At 39.1% G+C, this 20,965-nt stretch overlaps 1 protein-coding gene and 1 pseudogene across 1 annotated transcript; both read right to left on the bottom strand.

Annotated features, from left to right (window-relative positions):
* Positions 1–11,190: 11,190 nt before the first annotated feature.
* On the bottom strand, positions 11,191–14,424 carry LOC113347184 (annotated as a pseudogene).
* Positions 14,425–15,981: 1,557 nt separating this feature from the next.
* Positions 15,982–19,571, bottom strand: LOC113347183 (probable methyltransferase PMT9). Its single transcript, XM_026590785.1, has 7 exons — positions 19,168–19,571; positions 18,890–19,054; positions 18,601–18,783; positions 17,796–18,390; positions 17,122–17,234; positions 16,676–16,896; positions 15,982–16,576 (listed from the first exon to the last, which is right to left on the bottom strand). Exons 1-7 carry the CDS (start codon positions 19,417–19,419, stop codon positions 16,261–16,263), a joined length of 1,845 nt encoding a protein of 614 aa, XP_026446570.1. The 5' UTR covers positions 19,420–19,571; the 3' UTR covers positions 15,982–16,260.
* Positions 19,572–20,965: the final 1,394 nt, after the last annotated feature.

Genomic DNA, 20,965 nt, shown 5'->3' with positions numbered 1-20,965 from the left:
GTGCACATTTATTCTGTTTTTTCATAAAGTATGGGTAGTTTCTTAGAAAGTTTGATTAAGTGGTTATGGGATACATTGTAATTGACATGTTAAACATTGTTGTAAGAAAGACGATCACTTGACTGCTAAACTGAATGTGGTGCACAATGTGGGGTTTTAGTATGTTTTTTTCACCATTTTTGAAGACTATGTGATTTATAAAACATGTTTGGTCTTTCTTTCAGTTTTTCGGACCATGTGTATGTCTTCCTCAAAAAACAATTGCCTGTAACAATGTATTTTAATTTTTATTTCTAGACATACCATAAATAGATATATGCAAGAGATGTATATATCACTTTAACGGGAACAACACAAAAAAGGCATAAATTTTGGCCGATCGTTTTCTCAAGCTTGATACGTATATATCATCCATGCAAGAATATTTTGCCTTTCTATTTTGTTGGTTAATTAAGAATCATGTTGCTTTCCCTCTGTTCATGGGATAGACGTGCCGTTAAAGCATGATTATCTTAACTTCAGTACTAAAAGAAGATCGCAGGACAATAAAAATGTTGGGAGAGAAAAAATGCTTCTCTTATTACCTCTGTAATAAATGGTCAACCGACAACAAAAATATTAGCGAAAATGCTGGAAGAGACAAAAACAACAATGATTGGACATCGAGAATCCAACACAACCTCTATAGTGGACACCTAAATCTACATGTCTCATCTCCTACAGTTAATGTATAATTTTGTTATTTTTATATAAATGCGTTGATATGTGCGTAATTGAGATCTATGTGTAGTGTAATTATACGTTGATTATCTTAGAAATATGAGTAGATTATAATTATTTGTTGGAAAATTTTCGGTAACAATACCCACATAACTAACAATAGCTAAAATATTTTGTTTATCAATATATTAGAATCGGCAAGTTGCCCAGCAAGCACATAAACTGAAGGAAGTCCTGCATAAGAGAGATGCCTCCACCGAAGAAGTATAAAACATGCACTGACGTTAACTGTGAAAACTGGATCTTGTGATTATTGCATTGAATTCTTAGCTCACGTGTTCCTGAGAATATTTAATTATGTATATTAAAGGCTTCCTATCCTAACCGGAAACGTACATATTATTCAAACATTTTGAACAAGGGTATTGTCTCAAAAATTCCGGTAAGAATCTGAATAAATGATCTATGTGGAATCTGTCATTTTCACATGTCTAGGGATCCAATATATTTGTTTGATTTTACACTGAAATAATACCAAGGAATTAAAGCATTACAGACGACAATGTGATTGTTGACGCTAGCATGTCGAATATGGGTTCATTTATTAGTACTTTGGGTTAAATGTATATATATAGTCATGTGTAACCTAACTCCTAAACTATATATTCCTTGTTGTCGTTGTATTTTCTTACGTTCGTCTGTATACATCTGGCATAGACTATATATATATTTGCTATTATGTACCGATCAGTTGCCTCAGAAGATTTTGTATATCGGATGATTCAGATGAATTTTGTGGTGTCATATGATGCAGTATTATGACGTTGCTACAAAGAGCATTGTAACTCAGAAAGTTGATTTACATTTATTTGTTCCACATTATCTTGGAAAAACGGATTATTAAATGTCAACTATGGGGAGTGAAACATTGGATCGATGATAGGTTATACAAATCATCCAAGAAGAACCCAAGATTTGGAAAATGTTGTCACAAGGGAAAAGTAAAAATACCTATATTGCTTGAACCCCAGGCATTGACAGATCAATACGACAGAGATGATACATGGTCAAGGTTATTCCGGTACCACATCTAAGAATACAATATTTCAAATACTTTACCAGTCTTGATTGCAAACTGCATAAGATAGAGCTGGAGGGTAATGGTCAGAAAATATTTTCAATGCAAAGATAAATTTTGCATATGAATGTAGTGCTAATATCCGACGAGGGAAAAGATCCGTTCTATTCAAATAAATTTGTATATGATCCTAATAAAGCATTAGATGGTCGTGCGAAAAAAATAAATCCCCAACTGGATAAAGATGTTCTTGGAACAATTCGGGATACTCTCTCACGTCATAACGTATTTTTCATTAGGTATTCTCAGGCACACGAGACTCTGAGTAATGTCAGTCCCACCGAGAAAGTTGTCGAACTTATCCTTCACTACAAAGAATCTACAGATGAAAGGCACTGCAATTTTCCAACAGAATATGAAGCTTCAGTTATACTACCTGACGAGGGTTCTGAGATACTTATCGCGTGATGTATTATACTTCACCTGAAGGCAAGTATTTGATTTTCCCGTATATCTTAATATCACAATGCATAATTTTCCCTGTGTTAAGTTTTGAAATTTCCATACGGCGAGTTTAGTTGGCATCATGATATGTAGCAGATGGATCGACGCACATTAAAACATACTACAAAAAGATCAACTCTGAAATAATTTCACAACTTTTGTCTTTTACAAGGGCACCCGGTGAATGCTTGGGCATCAATTGAGAATTATCGCGTGTATTATCTTAAGAAAAATTAGGAGTAATTTACGAGAAGATTTTCACAAAAATATAAAGGCTCGATGGAATGCTGGCTGAATCTCAATGATGAAGGTTGAGCGACTGGTGTTCCTTGTGCTGGAGCGCTGCTGGTTTGGCCATGGAGCGGAGATATTGGCACACGGCTTGTTCGGATATGGATCATGAATGTGATACTCCCAGTCATCTATATTCCCATTCATAGAGCAAGGAGGAATCTTGCTTCTGTTCAAACTCTAGAAACTCCGTTCGTATGAAAAGGGGTATCAACCCTTTTTTGTTTTTTGTTCCTCATCCGGCTCCGTGCTTTTGTCTGCAGCGTCCGGCTCCCCTTCGTCATTTTTAGCGGTGGTAGAGCGAGCATTAACATCAACAAAGAAATCTCCGGTAGTTGTAATCAGCAGCAAGGCGATCCAGGAGAACTCAAGGTAAGTGTCTTTTCCATGTTGCGCATGTAGCCACTCAACAATACCATCGATCTTCTCCAGAATGTGTAATAAGGTTCTGACTCCAGAAGAATAAGTATCTGACCTCTCCATAGATTTCAAAATTTACCAAACTCCATTGCACTCCTGGGATGGATGGATGTAATATATGCTCGGCAATGATCATGTCAGGGCTGATCTTGGAGAGTGTAGCTGCGTTGTTGATCCTTCCTTGACTTTAAGTTATTTGGTGTCTGGAATGATGATCCGGTGTCTGGAAGGATTATTCTTTGCCTTTCTAATTGCGGTGATGATATGTTGTGGTAGCTTGTATGGTCGAAACCTTTCGGAGCCGTTGGGTGAAGTAGACGAGCTGAGAGACGTTTTGTTGCCGACGTGCTGCTATCAAGTCTTCGAGAACTTCATTCCAAGCGACATCCTTTGAGTCTCCAGTTACACTTATGCCTGGTCATAGATCCGATGGCGTGGCCGGATATGTGAATATCTCTGCGGCGTGCTTTTGGAGTCTTTGATGCACGTGTATGGCTTCATGTTGAGAAATTCCTGCGGCTCGTAAAGATTTGATAATGACGATGTTCTCATCAGAAATAACCTGGTTGAGGGAAATGAAGGAATCCCATGCTGGTGGTTCCCATGTGTAGTTATCCTGAGCCTACTTTCTCGTAGAAGATGTTCTTTTACTGCATTCGCTGGTAAGGTGGTGACTGCGTTTAAACTTCTAAACCCGAAGGAGGCTTCAGTCCCCAAGTGTAGCCTACTTTGATTGTATCACCTTGAATCCACGCCAGTTATTGATCGTGGCTCCACCTGTTTCTTTAAGAAAATATTTCAGCCGCATCTCTGGAGTTATCTCATGAATCTTTGATTGTTGTCATGGATGGACTGCGATGACTAGTCCTCAGTCGTACTTTTTTTTTTAGTTACTGAAGTTGTTTTCTCTGAGTAGGCTTGGGATCCGTCGCGGCCTCGTAAAGTGTTGCAGGCGCCTTCCATAAAAAGAGGTGATGATATCCTTACGTTACACCTTTGAAGAGTAGATGACCTTGTCGTGGCTATGACTTTTTGGTTGACCGTGTCTTGTGAGCTTTGATAGTGAAGGGATTCCGTGTAAAGACTCAGTCCCCAAGTGTGGTTTACATGTTTCTTTTTAGCGGTTGTTGTTATGGTGAAGCTCTGGATGGTATCAACAAACGAGCAGCAATATTTCTTGGCAGCAGTTGTGATCAGAAGAGTCTACGTTGTCGTGGAACAAAGTAGGTAGGCTGGAATTGTGTCAGCGTCCATGGAAGCAAAGTAATTGGATGGATGTGTAAGCGAGCAAAACTGCCCACGACCACGAGCTTTGGCGGGATGATACAAAAGGTGGCCAAAACTATGAACCTTGGATGGCTGCGATTACGACCCTTGACAGGGAGGAGTGTGGTGGCTACAGGCACGAACCTTGGAAGGAAGGAGTGTGGTTGAAGCGGCTTCGGCTCCTGGAGAGGACACTGAAATGGCTCCTGGAGCGATCGTTGAAGCGGAGCGAACGTTGAAGCGGCTTCTGGAGCGAACGTTGAAGCGGCTTCTGGAGCGAACGTTGAAGAGGATTTTGGAGCGAACGTTGAAGCGGCTCAAATAGTGTTGGTCGGCAAGTCGTGTTTTCTCTTCATGGGTAAGAATATGTTTCTTCTGTTTGATTTTCCCTTGCAACTCTCAGAGCCTTGACGGTTACAATGTTTAAGTCGGAGGCCGCGTCAATCATCATGCTGTCAAACTCGACATCCTTCAAATGAACAGTGGTTAGGAGTCCCCAGTTCCATCTATCAATCGTTCTTTCCAGGAGAGGTTGGGGTTTGGGAACGACTTCCCTGGCTGGAAACAGCTGCTTTCCTGATACAGTGCGGTTGAGGGTTGCAAATATGTCTTGATGATGCTCCTTGGAGAAATACAGAATCTCACATAAATGTTTCATCATAGACTGCACGATTTTGTAGGCGAAGCCCCCAGAAATCATGCAGCTCCTGACGGGAATAGGGTCTCTGTGAACTCAGGAGGGTTGATGATTTTCTTTGCCTCGATTTTGGAGAAGTCGTTCCTGATATTCATGTGTAATGAAATTGGATTGCTGATTCCTTTCTACTGGGCGTTCAAGAGCAACGCGAGCCTCTTCATCTATAAACGCGCGTCCTGTTGAAGTGCATGCGCCGAATGTTAAAATTATTCCTTGTCAGCTCCATCTGGGGTTGACGTGACTCTTGTGGTAGCCGCTCTATTAGTGTCTTGAGGAAAAGAGGTATCTCTTTCTGAGTGGTAGCCATGTCTGTCTGAGCCTTATGAGAATCTTTTGTCTTTTCATCAAATCAACAGTGGTAAGAGGAGATCGGCTTCTTCTGGCTCCTCCAGTCTCTCGTCCTGATGGTGGAGTAGCAGCGGCTCTGGTGACGGTTGGAGCTGTTATACTTGAAGAAACGTTGGGGGTGGCGGCAGCATCTCTGGCTCTGGTGATCGTAGGTGTAACACCTGAGGAAACGTTTCCTATGCCGCTGATGTTGGTGGTAGAGTCTGCGGCGCCGCGAGTGTTGATCATGCTGACATGTGGTACATTGATGTCACTGGAAGGAACGTTGATATCAAGGGCATTTTCAGTGCCGGTGGCATTAGGGTTTGTTGCTGACGCGGACCGGAGCTCTACCATCTTGAAATTGGGATTGAAAAAATTGGAAATTAGTATTGCAACCGAGAGATTAATCTCCCACTGTGGTCGCCAATTGTTTGTGGGTGAAAACAGTTTCTGCTGTTTTTGGTAATTTCGTGTGTATGGATGAGAAACGAGTATAAACCCTAAACAATGTACTGCACAGGAGTACTTTTGATTCGAGAGATCAATCTGTACAATCCTTGCCTAAACCAAGAAATGGTTGTTCTAGGCTTGCTTCGGTCACAAAGTGAAGGAGAATGGCTGGTCTTAGGGAGGGAAGCGAAAAAAGTGTTGAGACCAGAATAGTTGATTCTGGAAGTGTGGGCGTTTCGTGACTTGTATCAGAAAGTTGAACTGGCTAACTGAATGAAAATCTATCAGATGATTTTTGGATGTTGTATTGTTCTCCTGACCAAAACTTGTTGTCTGGTGGAAATAGGTGAGACCTATTTATACAAGTCGCAATAAAACGTACCCTGGTCTCGTAAGAAGTGGAAACGATTGAGTGGTGGAAGAGTAACGTGTAACGTTGGGATTTATGTTTCCATAATGAGGGAGGTGGATCCGCTCACGCCATTACTCCTTGCCATTACTAACCGCCCCACTTTATGACACTTTCTTGTAACGAGAGTATTGCACGCCGCACACTGTAAACCGCCATACCAATACCCTGATGATCATCCCCCAGTTTGTGACATGTTTGATGTCTCGAGTGTTTTCGTGGAAAACATGTAGCATTTTACCACGTGTGGCAAGTTAAAATTGAGAGGCCTATCGTAGGAAAATAACATGTGATGCTATTAGGCTTGTCTTGGATAATCGCCTGAAACTTTCCATGAACCTGCCAGCTCGGTGGCGAACTTGGATGGCTGAGATTGCATCTCAGGAGGAACGGTAGCCGTTGATTATGGCTACCTTACGTTGGCGCCTGATAATGGCGCAATGGCATCTTTGGTGCATGCCAGCGGCATTGCGGCATGGCTGGCATGTCTCGTGCAAGTGGCGCCTGGCGTAGCCATGGCCACTGGAATTAAGCGGTTGGTCGCCTAAAAGTTGCCACAAGTCTGTCAGTTTGGTGGAAAACTTGAACGGCTGAGATTGCATCTCAGGAGGAAGGGTATCCGTTGATTATGGCTACCTTCTGTCGGCGCCCGACAACTTTGTCTAAATTAGGGTTTGGCATGCCGAAACCCTAATTAGCGCCCTTATTAAAATCGTTGTAGAATTCTGGTACGAACTCAGATTTTGACGGTCCGCCCCTCCATTATGATCGGAAAAGAATTTACTATCTCTCTGGAAGGGAATATTTAGGTTTTGAGCTCGTTTAAGAGGTGAAAACAGCCCGACAGTAAAACTCAGGAAGAATTCAGGAGGGATGTTGCGGGCATAGTTCGTGCCACTATTAGAAATTAGGGTTTTGTCCATCGCCACTAGAGCATGGCCGCGCCTAGGGTTCAGGCTAGCCAAATTGAAGTCAGTTGTGAAGCTGGTCACGCACGGAGAGTGGGCTGGCAAGTTTTGGCATGATGTCGCGGTAAGTGGTGCGTTTGGCATGTGCACCTGGCATGCGTGTTTTGGCATGTTTGGCATGCACGTTTGGCATGTGCGCATGGTATGCACGTTTTTGGCATGTTTGGCATGCGCGTTTGGCATGTGCGCCTGGCATGCGCGTTTTTGGCATGTTTGGCATGTCGTTAGCATGTGGGCACAGTTTTGGGAAGCCAACTCAGTATGGCAACCTTTTGACACAATTTCCACCTCTTTTAAGGTTGTGGCAGGTTTAGAGTAACCTGATTGGTCAATGAAAGTAGGGATCCGGCCAAGCATGGGTGTGACTACCCCTTTTTGGTGCGCGTGGCAGGTTTAATGTGACCTTATTGGTCGATAGGGAATAGGGCCGGCAAGTATGGGCCTAGCCACAACTCATGGAAGTGTGGCAGGTTTAAGGCGACCTGATTGGTCAACAAAGGAGTAGGGTCGGTTAGGTAACATGGGGGCGTGGCCAAGTGGCGCCAGCTGGCCTGTGGTGTAGCCGCGCTTCCTCTTATTGTTGCTCCTTCTCCGCGGCTCCGCTACTCTTTGTTTTCTGATTTTGGACAGAACTCTGCACCTATTAATCCGTGGTGGATCAATTTCTTGGTTGTTCAAGCGTAATTTCGACCAATGGGGTCTAATATACTGCGCAGGGCGAAAAACGCTAATTTTGCAAATTAGTGAGGTTTCATGATTTTTTTGTGAGTTAGCACAATTATTGATTGGATTTTGTGTGCTTCCACAAAATTCCTTATTTACAGAGTGCAGCGTGCTTTCTGTATGAGCGTTTCGTGCAATGGCCTTAACTTTGGTACTTGGAGGTCTGTGCTACTATGCTACGAGTGAACACAAATCCATCATGCCATACCGATATTAAGGGTTCTGCCGGGGAACATAGGACAGGAAAAGTACTCAGTGAGTCTCATATAGGCGAGGTGCCGAAATTTACAGAGTGTTTGGGATGGTTGCTATATTCGCCAGTCTGGATAAATTTCATGTAAATATATTGAATGGATCGATAAATATGCCGGTGGAGAGGTTAGCACTCACGGCACTGTTTCCTTGCAGAGTGACGTCACATCAGATGCAAGGTTTTACGATTCTAACCCTAAGCTAAAAAACCACCATCAACACCTATAAATATGAATAACTCAAATATTTTCAATTACTAGATTTTATTCCCATAATATACACATAAGTGCCTTGATCTTTCTTCTTCCTCACTAAATTTGGCACACGAGGTGAGGAAGGAGTGCTAATACCGATCAGGTGGTATTAGTATGAGATTTTCTCTCATTATGGAATTTTGAACAACCAAAGTGTCCTTCATCTAGTATCGTATGAGAAAGTCTCTTTTTGTTACCTCGAACTAGAGAAGTATCTTGAGGTTGACTTAGGTTGCCTATGCAACTTTTAGCAATTCTGTTTTTGAGACAGTTTTTGCACCTTGTCTTATTTTTTCCTTTACCATTAGATGATTTAATAACATCAGAAGACATGTCCATTTTTAAAATGGGTAAATCACTAATGGAGGAGGAAGGAATAAGATTGACAACTAATGCAATATTAGTTGTTTCCTCTTCTTCAGAATCATATAAATCAGAGGTCTCATCTAGAGTTACAGCCAGAGCCTTGCTTCCAGCGTATTTCTTAAGATTGGGATAGTATTTAGCAATATGACCAAACCCTTTACACTTAAAGCACTGAGGATGATATTCATCATCTTCTTCCTGATCCTTTTTGACAGGAACTCGATCATGTGGATGAGAAGATCTATGAGTATCCTTTATGAATCTCTTTTTTTTAAGAGATCTCGAAACTGTCTAGTAATCAATAATAATGATTTTTCAATTTCATCATCATAATTTTCTACAATCTGTTCATCTGAATCATCCATCTGTCTATTTCTCTCCATTGGAGCTTTCAGAATTTTTTCATCTTTAAAAGCAATTCCTTTAGTTTGAATAAACTGTGATTCATGATCAAAGATATTTAACTTTCCAACGAGTATGCTTCGTGAGAGTGTTGAAAGATCATTTTCTTATATGATTGCATGCTTCTTAGAATCGTATCTGGATGGCAACGATCTGAGAATTTTGCACACTATATCCTTTTCAGAAATAGTCTTTCCAAGAGAGAAAGAAGCATTAATTATCTCAGAGAGTTTAATGTGAAACTCTTCAAAAGTGTCGTTGTCATCCACTCGAAGGTTTTCCCAATCGGACGTAAGAGTTTGAAGTCTATCTTCTTTCTCTGATGTGTTTCCTTCGAATACGATCTGAAGATTATCCCAAGCTTCTTTCGAAGTTTGACATGTTGATACATAATGTTGTAGATCACGACTTACAACATGTATTATAGCATTCAAACCATCTGAATTTTGCTTAGCAAAAGCCTTTTCTTCGTTTGAAAAATCCATTAAGCGTTTAAACTCAGTTTCCGAATTTTCTACTTGCGGGCGATTATAACCATCGACGACTAATAGCCATGTATTAAAGTCTCGTGATTGAAGAAAAGATCTCATAGCATATTTCCACCATAGATAGTTTGTTCCGTCAAATCTTGGTGGTACGTTAATTGAAGTCGATTCATGAGAAGTCGAGTTCATTTCTTATAGGTTGGATCGCACCAAACACAGATTGTTAGATCTTTTCGTGTTTGCCTGCTCTAATACCAATTGAAAAGACGTGGGTACCCAAATATAACTCAATCTAAAACTTTTCCACCTATAAGTCCTTTCTCCGAAAGTGATTGTCTATAGACTGAGTCGAGACAATACAACTAATCGGTTCACACTTCGTGTGATCGTCTATGGATACGAGATCGAGACAATACGACAACAAGATAACTTGTGTGATTGACTATGGATACAAGATCGAGACAATACAATAACGAAGTATGATCACTTGATAATAGGTTCGGACTTAACCAAACACTATAGGATTGCTATCAAGTAATTAGGAATTAGCATTTGTGTATTTTACTTCTAATTATAATAAAACAATTATAATTGCGGAAATAGAAAAGTAAAAGACACAACAAGATTTTGTTAACGAGGAAACCGCAAATGCAGAAAAACCTCGGGACCTTGTCCAGAATTGAATACTCTCAGAATTAAGCCGCTATACAAAATCTAAACCAACTTCGTATAGTTGAGACCAAGCAACTAAACCTATAGTTCCCTCAGTATTCCTGCGCGTCCAACTTGTAATAAGTCATGCACTTGGAACAATTCCTTTGGTTCGTATTCCAAACAGTAAAGGAACAACAAATCTGTTCGATAACAACTCTTTTCAAACAAGTGATATGAGTTTGACAAAAGGCTCTTCCGTTTATCCCAATAAACTCCTTTGTCAGGTTCTTAGATCTATCTATTTAACAACTACCAAAGTAATTGTTTAGACTATGCAATCAATACTCTTAATCACAAAGAATCGTATTGATGTCGATCTACTCAACTAATCAATCAAGTTTATCACAAAGATAAACCGAATCTCTGACATCAAAATGTTGGGATTACCCAAAATGCCAAATTCAAACTCGACGAGGAACCAAGATCATGTTCGAGCATACATAGAGGCCAGAGGGAGGGGTGTGGTGAGCACTAACAACCAATGAATGTTTCAAAGTATTTTTGGAAGATCACTCGGTATAGCTGACTTTTTATCGCTGACGATCAGTGGTATATCCACTTGGTACTCCTGACACCAACAAATGGTCCCAGATGTGAATGGTTTCCTTGCCTCGTACCTTTACCTCGCTCAGGTAGCTGGTATTGATAGGATTCTTCAATTTGCATTCTGCTGTCTACAGAAGGACTTGCAAGAAATGGAAAGACCTTATGTGCCTTTTCCAGTAAAGAAAACCCTCCATCACCTTCTCATTGATGAGAGAGAGAGAGTCTCTAATTCATTTCTGGACGATAATCAGCAAACCCTTGCAGGACTATCTCCTTTTATCAAGTCACTCATAATTGGAGTCATATTTTTCTCTACCCCGTTTTCTTAGTATATCAGTTTCCAGTTTCCAGTTCCCACCACTGAACAGGAAATAGTTGCATGACTCGTGTATTGGAAGTTGTTTATTTTACATTTCACTTCATACAATTGACATTGGCAAGTCACTGACTTAACCTCGTAAATGATTTACAGTCTATAACAAATAAAGCACAACCATGAGGTGCTGTATTTGCGATATTGTTTCTTTAAGGATGCCAAATTCTTTTCTGCTCCACACTTCATTATATGTACATGTAGAAGAAGCTGCAGTTGAGTTTTTAACAGGAAGTGAATTAAGCAGACCTAATGACGAGACCCTCACAGTTATCGTTGTTTCTTGAGAGTTTAAGTTGAAAAACGAGAGATACAGTTCTCCTGCAAAACCAATAGTAACAATGAAAGCCATTAGTAAAATGGCCAAGGATACGATGGGGCTATATAGACCAATGAAGCGATGGAAAGTTTGAGTTAGCAAACCAGTTCTTCCATTCGCAGACCAAGATCGGATTCCTTGAGAATTAGCAATCTTCAATGGGTTCAGTTCCTTTAGCTTTTGTAACACCCGGGAGAAATATGAGGCACTTCTTTTGAGATCCTTCTTCAGTAATAAATGGAAACTGAAAAAAGTGACCACCAAATTTTGTGTTATTCAAACTCGTTCTTCGGAAACTGAAGCTAGATTAAAGGAATAGAAAGCTACCTCTTTGTTATTTTTGCTAAAACAATTGATTTCGAGTAAGGTAGGGTGAGTTATGAGATTGAACGTAGTCTCGTCGTCTTCCTCAGGTCACCTCCGTACATAATAGGCGACTTTGTGATAGACCATAAAGTCATCTATTTTAAGAAAATGTGGTGTTGCAACACCTCAGTTATTCAAGGAGGACACAATAAAACTCGATGATACAACTACCAGAGAATTCGATCTTAATACCTGAGTTCTTTGCTCATCAAGATTAAGGTTACAGCGTCTATGTGGACCTTCATTCACGCCTAATATTACAAAAGACAACTAGACTGATCAATTGGGTCTGGGAGCTTCTTAAATCGACGCCTCAATATTTCGCCAAAGATTTGTTAATTCACCTGGATCAGTAAGCCAACCAAGTGGCAGCATGTCTAGGTCAGGCCAAGACTTTCCTCCTAACCCCACAGCTCCCGTCATATTAGCAGCAGCGAAGTCCCTAAAAGCGGAGGCATATACAAAAACTAGAAGTCATTACAGATCACCTGAAAAACGAATATGCCGAACTAGTTCTCTATGTTACTATTTGCAGGGCAACTTCCTTGTACTGAGCAATAGTAGTGTACCTTGATACATCGAAATGAGCTGCTACATGATCCCACCTATCCCAATCATCAGCAGTTACCCGGTACATGTTCACAAGAGAACTTACTTGCTTGGCCATGGCAGGTGTTGCCTGGTTCCAGGAGAGAGAGAATATACAATACGGTGGTCTAGCCGCTTCAAAATCTGCACACGGAGACGAGTTCATTGATGACCTACTGAGTCTACGATATACTTTCAAGCCGGAGATAAGTGCACCCGATGTTCAATTCTATGCCATGACAAATCTCGTACTTTAAGCTTCAATGTCTAAAATGGAGAGTAGATTTCAAGTGTTCTAGTTATTTGTACACCTAGACATAATTGTGCTCCAGGATCAGAAAAGCAGTTTACCTCTGATACTGTACTTATCTCATCTACGTCCAAGTCGTCACCAAAAACACAGTCATGCTTCACTTCAAAATATTCACAAACTAATCAGTAAAAGAACATCTTAGTCCCCCTAATATTATGTTAGTCGAATGGGTTATAATAACGGATTGTGGTTTCAAATATTGTGTACAACTCTTGCAATTCGTAAATCAACTTACCAAAATCGACACCCCAATCAGCATACTGCTGATACAATGACCTTAAGAAGGCTTTTCCAGCTCCTGTCTTAGTATTCACACTCATGAAGCCTTCTCTCATCCATCCACAGGGTCTATTCGTCATTCCTATATCTTTTGCTCGCCATTGTTGGCCAGACTCTTCATAGGCACTTCCCTTACATAATTTCAAAATGTGAAAATTGATGAATGGCAAATTAGTACAGGTTGAGGTTAAGAATCGTGACAGTGAGTTTACTTATAGAGCTGACATCTTTGGAGTACATGAAATGCTAATGTTTAAGTGTGCAACAAAGGAAACAAAAAACTTAAAAGGTAAAGGCAGACACAGTAGCGCAACAGACCTTGTCGACATCTAAGATAGGGGTGTTTGCATTAACTGCCTGCTTACTTATTCCTCGCATAACATGAATTCCAAACTTCAAACCCATTGAATGAACTTTCTTAGCTACTTCCGCAAACCCATTCCCACCTTTAGAGGAAGGCCATCTTTCAGGGTCAGGAACCATCCTTCCAAATTCGTCAATTACATCGAATCCTCCAGCATAAATAGAAGAACCTTTCTCCTTCTTCCTAAACCATAGGAAATCTACAACAACATACTGAAAAGTTGCAACAAAAAAAAAAAAAAAGAAGAGAGATTATATCATATATCAAAATCAACGTGTTTGTCCAAATCATTTACAGTAGAGATATTACACCGGAAAATTGTCTCGAAAAATCGAATATGTCTCTGAAATTATAGTTTCTAACCTGGTAACCATGAGAGAGTAGTCTTTGAGAAACAACTTCAGCATTTTGAAGAAATTCTTCTTCAGAAATGATCCAGGAAAAGGCGTCATAAGAGTTCCACCCTCTAGGTGGGAAATTAGCTTGCACCTCTTGGTTTTCAAATGAAGGTGCTTCAGATAATCCCCTGAAAGTGGGTATTTTGTAACTTTCATTAGTTTCAAATCAATTAACTAACAATAATTTGCCATGAATTTGATTTTTCTATCCCAAGAAAAACACGATTAACTACAACTTGACTAATTCATAAATTTACCACATCATCCAATTATGATTATACTACATCAGAAAAAGAAAGAAAGAAAGAAAGAAAGAAAGAAAGAAAGAAAGAAAGAAAGGTAATGTAAAGAAGAGGAAAGATACCTTTGAATAAAAAGCAAACAGCAAACAAGAAAGAAAAAGAGATCACCCAGAATGAGATTTTTCATGGAGTTGTTTTATCTGTACAAGAGCAGTTGTTGAATGAAGTGGTAGGAAATAGAAGTAGAGCAATAACAATCGAATTTTATAGATGTTTGTTTCAACAGTCATTCCTTGTTGATTATGTATAAGTAAAGTAAGGATGAGGATTAAGTTAAAATTTAATAAACAAAAATTGGCCCCAAGTGGATTCCAGTGGCAAGGGGTGTTTTTGGGATATGAAAACTAATTGGCAAGGGGTACTTTAACACGCAATTGGGGAGATGAAAATTAATTGGGGGATATGAATTACTTCCCCCAACCAATAGTGTCTGCTAAGGGGTGTTTTTGGGGGCAAAAATACTAAAGTACCCTTCCCTCAAAATAAAAATCAAAAAACTTAAAATCAAAAAACAAATCCCATTTCCATCTCCACTTCTTATTAATCTCTTTTAGGGTTAAAGTTTTGAAACCCAAATGTTCCCCATTCCCTTTCAAATTTTCTTCTCCTTCTCTGTCGGCTCCTCACTTTGAAAACGATTTATTTTTTTCACATTCGGAAGTGATGAAAACCATGCCGGTACTGATAAAGGTCATGCCGGAAGTGATGAAGACCATGTCGGAAATGATGAAGGCCATGCGGAAAGTGATGAAGACCATGCCGGAAGTGATGAAGACCATGCCGGAAATATATTTTTTTATATCGCCAGAAGTGATGAGGACCATGCCGGAATTGATGAATTTAATGTCGGCATGCTCGAGAACATCCTATCAATGCCGGTAGTCAAGTGAAAAAAAAATCAAATTTCTGGATACTTTTCATCATGTGCCGGCATGGAAATTTAAGCAACATACTATGCCGGCATAGGTACCGGCATGCTCGAGAATTAACTGACTGTGCCAGCAGTGGACTGATTAAAAACAAAAAAAAAAAGGTTTTGAAGATCAAAACCAGAAAATTTTAGTGGCAAACATTTATGAAAATTTCAAACAAATGCCGGCATGGTTTTTTCGGTTGAATACAATGCCAGCACCGAGCTATTTTAGCTGCAACAAATGGTGGATTCAAAGAAAAAAATCAAATTTTCAACCTCTTAGCAGCAATTCTCTCTTCACAATCATCCTCCACTTTCACCAAAAAAAATTCCCTCTCAAACTTTTTTCCACCTTTCTACTCTCATCTCACTCACCCCAAATACAAATACAAATACATACTAATCATTTAACAAATACTTAAGATTTTTACTAATTATTATTAACCACTAAACCTGATTAGTGAGGGGTAGATTAGGATTTAAAAAAAATACTTAGATAAGGGGTGACCCTGATTTGATATTTGGATCCAATTTTTGTCTTTTTCCTCTATCCCAATTAGTTTTGATATCCCCAATTGCGCGTTCCTTCTTTGAGGACTTCTTTTTGATTTTTTTTTTTTTTTTTGATTTTTTTGTCATTATGGCACTTGGCATAAGATGATATAGGTGGCGCAACACTCCTATATAACATGGAAAACATTAGGGTAAAGAATGTCTAGGAGGTACCGGAAGATCCACCAATAGACAAGTAGAGAGCGCAAGACAGCTCCTGATTATGCTCATCTATCTATCTGATGCAAGATGGGCTTGCACCCGTGAATACGAAGGCACACGGGTAGTTTGTTTACTCCGTGCATCAAAATATTCGAATGCTAAGAATTGAACTTGCAGTAGGAATCATTCTCTAACTTTTTGTCATCTCTCATGGATTAAGAATTAAACTTATACATCATATTTGACCCTACAAGATACAAAATCACCCCACTGATCTTCCAAGAAATATACACCAAAAATTTGCGATCACAAAAAGACAAATAAGGTGTACTACTGAGGATAGACAATGAATATAGAAACAAACTGTCAAATGCCGAAGGCACTCCATTGTGGGAGGGCAAAAACATGTTACAGGCTTGGAAGTACCTTGTTTAAGAATAAACGTGTGTTTTCTCTTTACATAGTTTCAGTATCTTCTTCCCACAATTTCTTACTTGCAATCAAAACTCTTTCTTCTCCTAAGGTGAGAGTATCAATTCTTGGTTCTACTTCAGATATCCAATCGTCCCATTGTAAAGCACTCAAAAACTTCCTTATATAGTTTATCACATGGGGTTTGTCTCGTATGATCACAAATCCATTAGGTCGTAAAATTCTGTCCATCTCAATGAGCAAATCCTCTGTGCTACAACCAAATTCTTCAATATCTGAGAAAACTGACCAGGCATGAAGTAGATCGTAGGTACGGGGATATGTTGAAAACGATTCGCACCTGTAGTTTTAAGTGAAACAATGATCTCATTGTTTGAGAAAAGCTAAAACACAAAAGCCAAAAGAGAAGAAAAATAAGAGACATTAAGAACATGCATACCAGTCATGAACAGTGCCAAGGAAACCTCGATCATAAATGATCTTTAGTTTGCTAGATTCGTTGACCGGAGAAACGTTCATTACCCATACATCTTTATCTTTGAGGGCAGCAGCAAAGCCACCAAGATTTGACTTCATATCAATTATGTTTCTGAAGGAATTCCTGTGTGTCACAGATTTCATTTGCTTCCAGTATGCAGCAACTCTAAAATTCCACATTTCCTGCATTACATGAATTCACGATCCATGAATAAAAATTATAGCTCAAACGATGGGAGCCTAAGTATTATTAGCTCACATGAATTTAATTTAAAACATCGAATTTCCTAGGCCCTAGGTATATGTATGTATACATATGAGAAGCAGAAGTTCAGAGAGAAAAACAAATTATGTGAAGGACAATGGACCAAATAAGATATAGATCACAATCAAATTTCAGATACCAACCGTGTCTTTTAAATATTCATCTGAACCTATACCAATTTCTTCCAGACGAGGAGGCACTGAAGTAAGCCTTTGCGGCCATGGAACCAGTCCACTGCCCCGTTCCTGATGCATTTCTGGTTTAAGAAATGAAGGAGAACTACAAAATAAGAAAAATATAATAGGTCAAAAACAGAAACCATTCCACCAGTTGAGAGAAGAAAATGAAACCTTTAGCCAACCTTATACAACAAAATAAGAAATAAATCCATAAAAGCCTATGGTTTGTAAAGGAACTAGGTGTGATTAGGCTTTTGATATATCACAGTTTTACCTTTTAGACTTGGTTCAAATTTTGATCCTTTGCCATATAAGATACGAGAGAACAAGGTGCATTGACTCTGATCTCTATGTTGAGCAAAAAGATTTCAAAGAAAATGGAAACGCAAAATGAAGGATCTCGTTTGCTTCTCTAAGAGAGCAAACACTGATCTACAGATTCATGTTGACTAAAGTTATATGTATACCAGAATTCACAATTCAAAACTTGTGTAAAGCATGATACAAAAACTGACGAGTTAAACTAATGACCAACATGGAACTACGGAAGAATGTAACATTATATACCTATCGGTGCATAAATCAAATATATCATTATGCATTCTGAAATCTTCCATATAATCACAGGTTGTACTTACTTGATGAGTATGGTGTTATGCATGCTTTCATAGGCACATTCCAAGATTCATCAGAATCATCATCTGCGCTGCACAAAGGGGGGTGGGTTCCAGGGAATCTCTTTGAGTAACAACTGTTGGTCAATGGCTTGGCCCATATAACAGTCTGCCTATGTTTTGAAGCAATTCTCCAACACATTCTGTTGAGCAGATCACTCATTGCAGTCCAGATTCTTCTGTTTGCTTCGTCATGAGCATACGCCTCAGGAGAAGAGTAAACAAAATAACCTCCCGGTCTTAGTAATCTATCCAATTCTAGCAAGAGAATCCCGTCCCTTTCAAGCCAATCAATCCTACACCGAGAGCAATGAACCATTTCAAATGAACGACTTGGATAAGGAAGCCTTTTTGTTCCCAACACACCCAGGGTTGAAGGGATTCCCCTCTCTAGTGCAAACTGTATCTGATTCTCATGTACATCATTGGGAGCAAGAGACATTGCGACAATCTGATGTTGAAGAAGGTAAGCCCCAAAACTTGCAACCCCACAACCAACATCAAGGACATTCCGTATATTACCACCATCATTGAGCTTCTCAGCAGGAAACTTGAGCATCTACTTAAAAGAAATGATTGTACTTCAGATACTGGTTTAAACGACAACATTAACTAACTAAAAGACGATTATCATGCTGTGATTCTAGGTTAACTACTTACATTTCTCGGTCCTTATAACCAATTGTTCTTGACATGTTTGTAATCAAAAGAGAAAATCTAAGTCGTTAATCAAAGAATGGTAAGCAAAAACCACAGCAAAAATTTATACCCTTGCAAGTGATGCAATGTACTGATCCGCACCATTATGGAAATGAGTTCCGCCACCAGGGAAATTAATCTTATCCCCATTCACCACCATCCAATTCTGATCGGATTTCTCTTCTGCGAGATGGGTATGAGGTATGTTAGCCTTCCACACTTCATCTCTACTCTCTGGCCATCTGATAGGAACCTGAAACCCTAACATAAACCTTATCTGAATCAAATCAAATCAAATTAAACTAAACCAAACCAGATGAAAATATCGAAAAACCAACACTAACACAAATTAAACTAACCTTATATCCAATTGGTGGTGGTATAAGACAATTAAACCGTCTATACGAAGGCGGACAGTGTCTTTCGTAATGCTCCATCAACGACAAATTCAGCTTCAATTTCATTTGATATATGAAATTTCTATCTAAACATGGAATCAACTCTGAGTATTGCATATCACAAACCTATGATGGAAACAATACATAAATCAAAACTAAAGCATGAAAACAAATACGCGACAGGGTATTGCAAGTGGCAGATCACAAATAAACACATGATGTGGTATAGAAATACTTACAGGGATACTTTTAGGTACATCAGGATTATGTTCTTGATCTTCAAACATATCATCAAAATCTCTATGAATAACTCCACTAAAAACTGGATCACTCCCATCATCACTACCACCACCACCACCATGTTCAATAACAACACTAGGTAAACCACCAGGACCAAATAGTAAACAAACCAAACCTATAGATACAACTAATCCTATCGATATATATGAAAATAACTTTCTACCAACGATAAACTCATTTTTATACTTCATGTTTTTTTTTTCTTCTTCTTTTAGATCTAAACTAATAACAATACCAGATTTAATCACTAAACCCCTGATTGAAAACAAGGGCACAAACCCATTTTCTTGATTTCGTGGAGGGGTTTGACTATGGTGAGTATATATGACTGATAGTGAGTGAGGAGGGACAGAGTTATGGACGGACCGCAGCCGTTTGTTTTGTTTTGTTTGTGAATTTTGGATTAACAGTAACGTTGCTGTTAATTAACTACTAATATGTGTAATGTGATTAAAGAGATAGTTATTGGCTGTTTTGCAAAGGTACGACCCTGGTTCTTAGATTTTTGGCCCTTTCCAGGATGGAATCAAAATTGCTCTTTACTGAGGCTTTCATCAATATCCATACGTTAAGCTGGTTAAGATTCAATAACTCTACGTACACCGCGAGAATTTTCCAAAAAACTTCCGGGAGACAATATTATGGGACCTCGTATTTTTCTATGTGGCGGAATCTAGGGGTGTATCTCTCTAAATTTTTTCCGGGAGATTTTGTTGGAAACAATATAGAAAATTCACAAAATAAATCTCAAACAGCTGAGTCGCGGACTAGGTCGCTATCTTTAAGGTATTTCGCGATTCTGCCTCTTTGATTGTGCTAGCAGTCAAAATTGTCGAAAATTTTATGGGATAAAACAGTTGATACTCTCGTGTTCGATTTCTCTGCACTATGAGAAATCGAATCACAATACTCTTTCTACACGTGCTCATAACTCAAAAATAGATGTAAAACTCTGTTTTTACATCCTCTGCAAAACTAGTCTAATATAGCTCAAGAGAATCAATCAAATTTAATGAAAATAAATTTTGAGTAACTACCCTCAGTTAACTTTCCGTAACAGTAAGAAAACGGGCAGAAAAGACTGTCAAAATTAAAGACAATTAATCAGAGAATAATTACCATAAACGTTTTTCAAAACCAAAAGTCAGATGTGCAAAAAAATAAATAAGTTATTGAATCACAGACCTCCCATTACCCCGCTCTCCCGGATTTTATTAAATAAATATAGATATATAAATATACCTGGTCAAATGCATGGGGTGAGACTTGAAACCAAGTCTTTAGTTTGGGAGCCCAAAATAATACCACCACACTATCTCTCTAAGTTTGGTATAATATTACAAAATTATGTTTTTAAATATACATTACCCCAACAATCCCCCACTTATATTTCAAAACATTGAGCAAGTGTTGTATAGTTGTGCATCTGCAAAGGTGTCTTTCGACTTGAACCTCTGCATAGTGTTAAACTTTCTAAGTACCAGGTGACTAGAGTGACTTGCGTCTTGAACTCTAACTAACATTAGATTATTTAACACACACAACTATATCTAGAGTAAAGTCCTTAAGTTCGCACATTAAGGCTATGTGCTTATCCCTTTTTTTAACAAATGATCTAGAGAAATGCCCAATTTCTCATAGAAGGCGGCCACACCTTCACATTCGTATAGGTGAGTCTATCAAGAATACTCATGTGTATCCCACTCTAACTTAAGAGCTATAGACTTCATTAAGAGT

Source organism: Papaver somniferum, chromosome 2 (assembly GCF_003573695.1).
Source record: "Papaver somniferum cultivar HN1 chromosome 2, ASM357369v1, whole genome shotgun sequence".
In the NCBI taxonomy this organism is placed as follows: Eukaryota; Viridiplantae; Streptophyta; class Magnoliopsida; order Ranunculales; family Papaveraceae; genus Papaver; species Papaver somniferum.
This window is presented reverse-complemented; position numbering and strand designations above follow the sequence as displayed.